The sequence below is a fragment of the Urocitellus parryii genome, chromosome 5 (genome assembly GCF_045843805.1).
Source record: "Urocitellus parryii isolate mUroPar1 chromosome 5, mUroPar1.hap1, whole genome shotgun sequence".
Taxonomy (NCBI): domain Eukaryota; kingdom Metazoa; phylum Chordata; class Mammalia; order Rodentia; family Sciuridae; genus Urocitellus; species Urocitellus parryii.
The window spans coordinates 180311390-180323644 of record NC_135535.1 but is presented as its reverse complement, the minus strand read 5'-3'; the positions used below and the strand labels follow the sequence as shown (position 1 = coordinate 180323644).

The window sequence follows — 12255 nt, the reverse complement described above, 5'->3', positions numbered from 1 at the left end:
AGGATTGAACCCAGCGCCCCGCGCATGCCAGGAGAGCGCATTACTGCTTGAGCCACATCCCCAGCCCTATTTCTCATATTTCTAGAGGCTATAAGTTCAAGAAAAAGGCACCAGTTTCTGGAGTCTGGTGAAAGCCTTTGTGCTGTGTCTTTACATGATGAGAAACTGAAAGACCAAAAGGGGATAGACGCTATATTGTCACATGACAGAAGAAGATCAGGGGAACACAATCCCTCTACCTCTTTTATAACAGTATTAACTGACTTGTGAGGGAAGCGCCATCAAGACTTGAACACTTCCCACTAGACTCCGCCTCCCAACACAGCTGTTCTGGGGATTAAGTTTCCAATACTCAACCTTGGGGGTACATTCAGACCAGAACAAACAGCTAGACCATAATTATGAACAAGGATGAATCTCTCAAAATAATTTGAGTAAATTAACAAGATTACAAAAGAATACATAATTGTGACTCAATTTGTATAAAGCTGAAAACATGCATAAATAAATGTTGGGGAAAATATGTATGAAGTAAAATAAAGGAAGAGAGAGAATGACAAACACAAATTCATGGTTTTTTTTACCTCTGGGAAAGGGATAGTTAAGTAATGGTACAGAGGGCCTTCTAAGGAATTGGTAATATTCTATTTTTTAAATCTGGATGCAGGTATTTATTTTATTATCTATCTTCAGAACTTATATATACTATATATTATGTATATTAGTTTATATGAATTAAATATTTCACAATTTAAAAGTTTAAAGTGTATCATTATTTTTAATTAATGGCTTACGAAAACAATTTTCTTTTTCTTTTTAAAAAAACAAAAAGCTTCAGGAAAATCGACCAACTTACATAAAATCTACTTTAATTTCTTCATTCCAGCAAGGATGAGATCCATTTGCAGTACTGGTTTGGTATACTGTATGCTGAAAAGAAACTTCTATAAAAGGATGTATGGTATCCTGAAACACATAATAAACATTGACTAGATTTTTGAAATATTTTACGTAGTTGGTACAGGTAGAAAGCTAGGAAATTACTTGGCAACTGGATTGCAACTAGTTTTCCAAATGGCCAGTATTCATCCACTGACTTAATAAACATCCATTCATCCTATTCCACATCAGCTACTTTCCAGGGCCCAAAGATAAATAGAACTTTCCCTAAAGAATTTTAAAGTTTACCAGGGGAAAATAAATAATAAACCAATAAGTATGAAGGAACATGAGAAATAAAACAGAAGAAATATGTTAAAGTTAAGGAATGATTAAGTTTCTGAGGTTAGAACAAGGAGCACATCACAGAGAAAATACTGGTTGAGAAGGTGGGGAGGCCACTGCATGCAGAAGAAACCAGAGGAGGCCTTGTAGAACAAGGAGCAGTGAGACTCGGCTGTGGGGTGGACAGGACTGAGGCTGGTTGGTGGACAAGGGCCAGAAGATTGAAGATTTGGTAGCCATTTCAAGGAGATTGTACCTTGTTCTACAGACACTTAGAGCAGAGAATAAAAAGCTTAGAATTTTATAAAGAAGATCTTCACTATGTTAGGAAAGTAAATTGGAAGTCAAAGAAAATAGAGATGGAGAGGCCAATTAGGAACCAGTTGCAATTCACAGCAAACAATCAATAGTATACTTTATAGAAGTGTTAAATACTTATCTCATTTAAGATCTCATCTGAGCCTACTGATTTGATTGTTTCTTTATGTCTGAGGCGAGATATGGATGACATCAAATAAGCAGGCATATCCAAGGCTCTTTAGGAAAAACAATATAGAGACAACTTAATTAGCTTTTTAAAAAATATTGCTTTTTTTAGTTTGAAAATTTACAATTTTGTTCTAATTAGCTATACATAACAGTAGAATGCACTTTGATATATGATAAATAGAGTATAGTTTCTTATTCTTTTGGTTGTACATGATGTAAAATCCCACCAGTTGTATAGTTATATATGTACATAGGGTAATAATGTCTAATTCATTCTACTGTCCTTCCTATCCACATACCCGCTCCCCTCCCCTCACTCCCCTCTACCTAATCTAAAGTAACTATTCTTTCCTAACTTCCTCCCCACCCTTATTGTGAATTAGCACCTGCATATCAAAGAAAACATTCAGCCTTTGGTTTTCTGGGATTGGCTTATTTTGCTTAGCATGATATTCTACAACTCCATCCATTCACCAGCAAATGCCATAATTTCATTCTTCTTTAAGGCTGAGTGATATTCTATCTATTTCGCTATTGTGAACTGAGATGCTATAAACATTGATGTGGCTGTATCACTGTAATATGCTGATTTTAAGTCCTTTGGATATAAAATGAGGAGTGGTATAGCTGGGTCAAATGATGGTTCCATTCCAAATTTTATGAGGACTCTCCATATCACTTACCATAATGATTGCACCAATTTGCATTCCCACCAATAATATATGAGTGTACTTTTCCCCCCACATCCTCACCAACATGTATTGTTGCTTGTATTCTTGATAATTGCCATTCTGACTGGGATGAGATGAAATCTTAGAGCAGTTCTGATTTCATTTCTCTAATTGCTAAAGATGATAAACATTTTTTCATATATTTGTTGATTGATTATATTTCTTCTGTGGAGTGTCTGTTCAGTTCCTTAGCCCATTTATTGATTGGGTTATTTGTGGTTTTGGTGTTAAGTTTTTTGAGTTCTTTATGTATCCTGGAGATTAATGCTCTATCTGCAGTGCATGTGGTAAAGATTTTCTCCCATTCTGAAGGCTCTCTCTTCACATTATTGATTGTTTTCTTTACCAAGAAGAAGCTTTTTAGTTTGAATCCATTTCATTTATTGATTCTTGATTTTACTTCTTATACTTTAGAAGTCTTGTTAAGGAAGTCAGATCCTAGGCCAACATGGTGAAAACTTGGGCCCACTTTTTTTCCTATTAGGCACAGGGTCTTTGTTCTAGTGCCTAAGTCTTTGATCTACTTTGAATTGAGTTTCATGCAGGGTGAGAGATAGGGGTTTAATTTTATTTTGTTACATGTGGATTTCCAATTATCTCAGCACCATTTGTTGACCTAGGCTATATTTTCTCCAGTGAATGTTTTTGATGCCTTTGTCTAGTATGAGATAACTGTATTTAAGTGGGTTTGTCTCTGTGTCTTCTATTCTGTACCATAGAAAAGGAGGGAACCCTTCTAAATTCATTCAGAGGCTAGTATCACCCTGATAGTAACTGGACAAAGACACATCAAAGAAATAAAACTTCAGACCAATATCCCTTATGAACATAGATGCAAAAAGTCTCAATAAAATTCTGGCAAATTGCATACAAAAATATATTAAAAAGATAGTGCACCACAATCAAGTAGGGTTCATCCCAGGGATGCAAGGTTGGTTCAACATACAGAAATCAATAAGCGTAATTCATCACATCCACAGACTTAAAACCAAGAATCACATGATAATTTCAATAGATGCAGAAAAAGCATCTGACAAAATACAGCACCCCTTCATGTTCAAAACACTAGAAAAACTAGGGATAGTAGGAACATACCTCAACATCATAAAAGCTATAATGCTAAATTCAAGGCCAATATCATTCCAAATGGAGAAAAATTGGAAGCATTTCTTTTAAAAATCTGGAACAAGACAAGGATGCCCTCTTTCACCACTTCTATTCAACATCATCTTTGAAACTCTAGCCAGAGCAATTAGACAGGAGGAAAGAAATTAAAGAGATACAAATAGGAAAAGAAGAACTCAATCACTATTTGCTGACATTATTCTATATTTAGAAGATTCAAAAAATTCCACTAGAAAACTTCTAGAACTCATCAATGAATTCAGCAAAGTAGGAGGTTATAAAATCAACACATATATCAAATGGGTTGACTCTACAGAAGGAGAAATTAGGAAAACTACTCCATTAACAATAGCCTCAGAGCAGCCTGCAGCAGGGCCCGGAGAGCCAGGCCAACTGATTCGCGTGGCCTGCCCTGCGGCTACAGAAGGCGTGGCGCCTCAGTGAAGCCATTAATTGGCAAGCAGGGAGGTTAGGGAAGGCCATTAGGTGGAATCCCACCAGCCAAGCCCACACGGACCCTTGGGCCGAGCACGGGTTCTCAGAAGGGGAAGGAAGCGGTACAGTCCCATCCCCCACAGCGGACACTCCGCCGAGCCAGTCAGCGGCCACCATCCGGGAAAGCTGAAGGATACACCGCCACTCTCCTTCAGAGTGCGACATCAAAACAGGTCGGTGTCATTCAGCTCACCCCCCAGACAGCGGGAATTCGCATAAAATCTCTCCTAGGCTTGCCGGGAGAGGGAGTATCAAGCTGAGCCTCCATACAGGCTAGGGGGAAACCAGAGACACCTGACCTCCAACCCCTCCTCCCAGTAGCAGCCAAAAGGAAACCTGGCTAGCCAGCGCTGGGGGAGGGGCAAGCAGAAAAAATCAAAGTGATAGAGTGCCAGGGATCCCAGCAGCCTGCAGCAGGGCCCGGAGAGCCAGGCCAACTGATTCGCGTGGCCTGCCCTGCGGCTACAGAAGGCGTGGCGCCTCAGTGAAGCCATTAAAACATCAAAACAGCGGACACTCCATCCAGGCAGTCAGTGGCCACCATCCGGGAAAGCTGAAGAATACACCACCACTGTCCAACAGCTTGCAACATCAAAACAGCCAGCAGCAGGACCCCGGAGATCCAGGCCAACTGATTCGCGCGGCCTGCCCCGCAGCTACAGAAGGCGTGGCGCCTCAGAGAAGCCATTAATTAGCAAGCAGGGAGGTTAGGGACTGCCATTAGGTGGAATCCCACCAGCCAAGCCCACCGCCCACGCCCGGAAGAGGCCCAGCGATCTGCCAGCATTGTAGTCACGACACCCCAATTGGAATAGGGACAGAGCAGAGCCGCCTTCCACTCCCGGAACAGGCCCAGAGAGCCGCCAGCGTGATAGACACGTCACCCCAATTGGAGTAGGGGCACAGCCGCCGCCCGCACCTGCAAGGGAGACTTTTCAAGTATACAAGAGCAACATAAATAAATAGGGGGTAAATTTCAAAACACAACAGTTGCACCAAGCAGAAAGAAACGCGGGCAGTATGAAAAGACAAGGAAAGAAAGGACCACAAGCAATGCAGGTCAACTCAACTTTAGAAGAGGTAATAGCTGCAACAGATGGAATATCAGATAAAGAGTTCAGGATATATATGCTTCAGATGATCTGGAGTCTCAAGGAAGACATGAGACAGCAAAATCAGACAATGAAAGATCACATTGACAAACAAATCCAGGAAGTCAAAGATCAATTTCACAGGGAGATAGAGGTAATAAAAAACAAACAAATTGAAATTCTAGAAATGCAGGAAACAATAAACCAACTTAAAAACTCAATTGAGAATACTACCAGCAGAGTAGATCACTTAGAAGAGAGAACATCAGACAATGAAGACAAAGTATTTCAACTGGAAAAGAACATAGACAGCTCAGCAAGTCTGCTAAGAAACCATGAGCAGAACATCCAAGAATTATGGGACAATATCAAAAGACCAAATTTAAGAGTCATTGGGATACAGGAAGGCACAGAGCTCCATTCCAAAGGAATAAACAGTCTATTCAGTGAAATAATACGAGAAAACTTCCCAGAATTGAAGATTGAGACAGAATCCCAAATCCTAGAAGCCTACAGGACGCCGAATGTGCAAAATCATAAGAGATCCACACCTAGACACATTATAATGAAGATGTCCAACATACAGAATAAGGAGAGAATTTTAAAAGCTGCAAGAGAAAGAAAGCAGATTACATTTAGGGGTAAACCAATCAGGATAACAGCTGATCTCTCAACACAGACTCTGAAAGCTAGAAGATCCTGGAATAACATATTTCAAACACTGAAAGACAATGGGCTCCAACCAAGAATCGTGTATCCGGCGAAATTAAGCTTCAGGTTAGAAGATGAAATTAAAACCTTCCACAATAAACAAAAGTTAAAAGAATTCGCAGCTAGAAAACCATCTCTTCAAAAAATCCTTGGCAAAACATTACAGGAAGAGGAAATGGAAAACAACATTGAAAACCAACAATGGGAGGTAGGACAGTAAAGGGGGGAAAGTAGTCATAGAGGATAACAAATCAGGTTTAGTAACATCAATAAACAAATATGGATAGAAGAACAAACCATATCTCAATAATAACCCTAAATGTTAATGGCTTAAACTCACCAATTAAGAGACACAGGCTAGTAGAATGGATCAAAAAACAAGACCCAACAATATGCTGTCTACAGGAGACGCATTTGATAGGAAAAGATATACATAGACTGAAGGTGAAAGGTTGGGAAAAATCATATCACTCATATGGACCGCGGAAACAAGCAGGAGTGTCCATACTCATATCTAATAAAATAGATTTCAAGCCAAAGCTAATCAAAAGGGATATAGAAGGACACTTCATACTGCTCAAGGGAACCATACACCAACAAGACATAACAATCATAAATATATATGCCCCAAATAATGGTGCAGCTGTATTCATCAAGCAAACTCTTCTCAAGTTCAAGAGTCTAATAGACCAACATACAATAATCATGGGAGACTTCAACACACCTCTCTCACCACTGGACAGATCTTCCAAACAAAAGTTAAATAAGGAAACTATAGAACTCAATAACGCAATTAACAACCTAGACTTAATTGACATATATAGACTATACCACCCAACATCAAGTAGCTACACTTTTTTCTCAGCAGCACATGGAACCTTCTCAAAAATAGACCATATATTATGTCACAGGGCAACTCTTAGACAATACAAAGGGGTAGAGATAATACCATGCATCTTATCTGATCATAATGGAATGAAACTGAAAATCAATGATAAAAGAAGAAAGGAAAAAGCAAGCATCACCTGGAGAATGAACAATAGGTTGCTGAGTGATCAATGGGTTTTAGAAGACATCAAGGAGGAAATTAAAAAATTCCTAGAGTTAAATGAAAACACAGACACAACATATCGGAATCTATGGGACACATTGAAAGCAGTTCTAAGAGGAAAATTCATTGCTTGGAGTTCATTCCTCAAAAAAAGAAAAAACCAACAAATAAATGATCTCATACTTCATCTCAAAATCCTAGAAAAAGAAGAGCAAAACAACAGCAAAAGAAGTAGAAGGCAAGAAATAATTAAAATCAGAGCTGAAATTAATGAAATTGAAACAAAAGAAACAATTGAAAAAATTGACAAAACTAAAAGCTGGTTCTTTGAAAAAATAAATAAAATTGACAGACCCTTAGCCATGCTAACGAAGAGAAGAAGAGAGAGAACCCAAATTACTAGCATACGGGATGAAAAAGGCAAGATCACAACAGACACTTCAGAAATACAGAAGATAATCAGAAATTATTTTGAATCCTTATACTCCAATAAAATAGAAGATAGTGAAGGCATAGATAAATTCCTTGAGTCCTATGATCTGCCCAGATTGAGCCAGGAGGATATAGACAACCTAAACAGACCAATAACAATAGAGGAAATAGAAGAAACCATCAAAAGACTACCAACTAAGAAAAGCCCAGGACCGGATGGGTATACAGCAGAGTTTTACAAAACCTTTAAAGAGGAACTAACACCAATACTTTTCAAGCTATTTCAGGAAATAGAAAAAGAGGGAGAACTTCCAAATTCATTCTACGAGGCCAACATCACCCTGATTCCGAAACCAGACAAAGACACATCAAAGAAGGAAAACTACAGACCAATATCTCTAATGAACCTTGACGCAAAAATCCTCAATAAAATTCTGGCGAATCGGATTCAAATACATATCAAAAAAATTATACATCATGATCAAGTAGGATTCATCCCTGGGATGCAAGGCTGGTTTAATATACGGAAATCAATAAATGTTATTCACCACATCAATAGACTTAAAAATAAGAACCATATGATCATCTCAATAGATGCAGAAAAAGCATTCGACAAAGTACAGCATCCCTTTATGTTCAAAACGCTAGAAAAATTAGGGATAACAGGATCATACCTCAACATTGTAAAAGCAATCTATGATAAGCCACAGGCCAGCATCATTCTGAATGGAGAAAAATTGAAGGCATTCCCTCTAAGATCTGGTACAAGACAGGGATGCCCTCTCTCACCACTTCTGTTCAACATAGTCCTCGAAACACTGGCCAGAGCAATTAGACAGTCAAAAGAAATTAAAGGCATAAAAATAGGAAAAGAAGAACTTAAATTATCACTATTTGCAGATGATATGATTCTATACCTAGCAGACCCAAAAGGGTCTACAAAGAAGCTATTAGAGCTAATAAATGAATTCAGCAAAGTGGCAGGATATAAGATCAACACGCATAAATCAAAGGCGTTCCTGTATATGAGCGACAAATCCTCTGAAACGGAAATGAGGACAACTACTCCATTCACAATATCCCCCCAAAAAATAAAATACTTGGGAATCAACCTAACAAAAGAGGTGAAAGATTTATACAATGAAAATTACAGAACCCTAAAGAAAGACATAGAAGAAGACCTTAGAAGATGGAAAAACATACCCTGCTCATGGATAGGCAGAACTAACATCATCAAAATGGCGATATTACCAAAAGTTCTCTATAAGTTCAATGCAATGCCAATCAAAATCCCAACAGCATATCTTGTAGAAATAGATAAAAGAATCATGAAATTCATATGGAATAATAAAAGACCCAGAATAGCAAAAACAATACTAAGCAGGAAGTGTGAATCAGGCGGTATAGCGATACCAGACTTCAAGCTATACTACAGAGCAATAGTAACAAAAACAGCATGGTACTGGTACCAAAACAGGCGGGTGGACCAATGGTACAGAATAGAGGACACAGTAACTAATCCACAAAACTACAACTATCTTATTTTTGATAAAGGGGCTAAAAGCATGCAATGGAGGAAGGATAGCATCTTCAACAAATGGTGCTGGGAAAACTGGAAATCCATTTGCACCAAAATGAATCTGAATCCCTATCTTTCGCCGTGCACAAAAGTTAACTCAAAATGGATCAAGGAGCTTGATATTAAATCAGAGACACGGCATCTGATAGAAGAAAAAGTTGGTTATGATCTACACGCTGTGGGATCGGGCTCCAAATTCCTCAATAGGACACCCATAGCGCTAGAGTTAACAAATAGAATCAACAAATGGGACTTACTCAAACTAAAAAGTTTTTTCTCAGCAAAAGAAACAATAAGAGAGATAAATAGGGAGCCTACATCCTGGGAACAAATCTTTACTCCACACACTTCAGATAGAGCCCTAATAACCAGAATATACAAAGAACTCAAAAAATTAGACAATAAGATAACAAATAACCCAATCAATAAATGGGCCAAGGACCTGAACAGACACTTCTCAGAGGAGGACATACAATCAATCAACAAGTACATGAAAAAATGCTCACCATCGCTAGCAGTCAGAGAAATGCAAATCAAAACTACCCTAAGATACCATCTCACTCCAGTAAGACTGGCAGCCATTAGGAAGTCAAACAACAATAAGTGCTGGAGAGGATGCGGGGAAAAGGGCACTCTTGTTCATTGCTGGTGGGACTGCAAATTGGTGCAGCCAATTTGGAAAGCAGTATGGAGATTTCTTGGAAAGCTGGGAATGGAACCACCATTTGACCCAGCTATTCCCCTTCTCGGTCTATTCCCTAAAGCCCTAACAAGAGCATGCTACAGGGACACTGCTACATCGATGTTCATAGCAGCTCAATTCACGATAGCAAGACTGTGGAACCAGCCTAGATGCCCTTCAATAGATGAATGGATAAAAAAAATGTGGCATTTATACACTATGGAGTATTACTCTGCATTAAAAAATGACAAAATTATAGAATTTGGAGGGAAATGGATGGCATTAGAGCAGATTATGCTAAGTGAAGCTAGTCAATCTTTAAAAAACAAATACCAAATGACTCCTTTGATATAAGGGGTGTAAACAAGGACAGGGTAGGGACGAACAGCTTGAGAAGAATATTTACAGTAAACAGGGATGAGAGGTGGGAGGGAAAGGGAGTGAGAAGGGAAATTGCATGGAAATGGAAGGCGATCCTCAGGGTTATACAAAATGTCATATAAGAGGTAAGGAGGGGTAAGTCAAGAGAATACAAATGGAAGACATGATTTACAGTAGAAGGGGTAGAGAGAGAAAAGGGGAGGGGAGGGGAGGGGAGGGGAGGGGGGATAGTAGACAATAGGACAGACAGCAGAATACATCAGACACTAGAAAGGCAATATGTCAATCAATGGAAGGGTAACTGATGTGATACAGCAATTTGTATACGGGGTAAAAGCGGGAGTTCATAATCCACTTGAATCAAACCGTGTAATATGATGTATTAAGAACTATGTAATGTTATGAACGACCAATAAAAAAAAAAATAAGAAAAAAAAAAAAACAATAGCCTCAAAAAAAAAAAAAAAAACTACTTGGGAATCTATCTAACAAAAGAGATGAAAGACCTGTAAAATGAAAACTGCAGAATACTAGAGAAAAAAAAATTAAAGAAGACCTTACAAGATGGAAAGATCTCTATGCTCCTGGAGAGGCAGAACTAATATTGTTAAAATGGCCATACTACCAAAAGCACTATACAGATTTAATAAAATTCCTATTAAAATCCCAATGACATTCTTCACAGAACTAGAAAAGGCAATAATGAAATTCATTTGGAAAATAAGAGACCCAAAATAGTCAAAGCAATCCTTAGCAAGAAAAGTGAAGCAGGAGGCATCACAACACCCAACCTTAAATTATACTATAGGGCTATAGTAACAAAAATGGCGTGGTATTGACACCAAAACAGACACCAGATCAACTTAATTAGTTTTAATATTAGGTTTGGTAGGACTGGGTAATTTTCCCCCTGGCTTGGATCTTACATTTTTTATCATAGTGTAAGTCAGTGGTTAGAGATGATTAGTACTCAGGAAAAGCAGCTCCCAAAGGCTCAACTAAAAGTTGGATCCAGCCTATGACAAAATTTTCTCTGGTATTCAACAAAAGGAGAAAAATAAACAAGTCATATTTTGAGAATATATTTTTTTCTATTTATTTGGTGTTACCATTTTCTTCTTTGTTTTTACAAAACAACCTTGGAAATGTACATTTGTTTTGAGAACATTGAATTCCATTAATAAATAAGATTGTAGTTCATAAAACATTGGGAAAAACTTTAGGATATTTTAAATATAGATTAATGTGAGGATTTTTTTGTTCTTATTTTTTGGTACTGGGGATTAAATCCAGGGGTGCTTTGTCACTGAGTTATATCCCCAATCCATTTTATTTATTTATTTTTTGAGATAAAATCTCACTAGTTGCTTAAGGGCTTGCTAAATTGTTGAACTTGTGATCCTCTTGCCTCAGCCTCCCAATTACAAGCATGTGCCACTGTACCTGGATATTTGTTTTTCATAGGTTAAATTCATGAGTTATAGTAAGTGTAAAATAAGCAAGCGGAGTATATCATATTAAACATAGACAGGGACACCTAATATTTTTGAGGCACTTGGGTACTAAATATTCATAATATATCAATCATAAAAGACACTAAATATCCAGAATACACTAAATATACATGAGCACTTAATGTTTATGATACTTTGACTATTCATTCTGAAGTACATTCTGACTTTGCATATCCTCTGCAAGAAGTAGATAAACCCAGTGACTGTATACTGAAGAATGAGTAAAATCCTATGATAAATTGTGGTATAAAGGTATATTAAGAATTGTAGGGGCTGGGGCTGTGGCTCAGTGGTAGAGCACTCGCCTTGCACTTGAGAGACCCTGAGTTCGATCCTCAGCGCCACATAAAAATAAATAAACAAAATAAAGATACTGTGTCCATGTATAACTAAAAAAAATTTTTAAAAAGAATTGTAATGCAAAAAAAAGAGCTCATGTATAATAGCATAATTTGGCGTGAACATACTCTATATACAGAGTTACGAAAAATTGTGCTGTGAATGGATAATTGTGAATGTAATGCACTCCACTATTGTCTTGTATGTAAGAAATAATTTTTTTAAAAATGCAGAAAAAAAACGGGGTATGCCAACAAGCCCTGTTCAAAAGGTTAAAAAAAAAAAAAAAGAAATGAGTAAAATCCTACTTTCACTAAGCCCAAAATAGAATGGTACAACTGTAGCAATTCTGATTTCATAAAGCATTCCACATTTGTTCCTTAGCTTTTCTGACACATTTCATAAAACGAA

At 37.8% G+C, this 12255-nt stretch overlaps 1 protein-coding gene across 1 annotated transcript in view; it reads right to left on the bottom strand.

The window, feature by feature from the left end:
- The window catches only part of Cc2d2b (coiled-coil and C2 domain containing 2B), a 117723-nt gene that overhangs the window by 37682 nt on the left and 67786 nt on the right, over nucleotides 1-12255 (bottom strand). Inside the window, 2 exon segments of the mRNA XM_077799110.1 lie at nucleotides 857-966; nucleotides 1640-1758. Coding sequence (XP_077655236.1) covers nucleotides 857-966; nucleotides 1640-1758 — 229 coding nt within the window.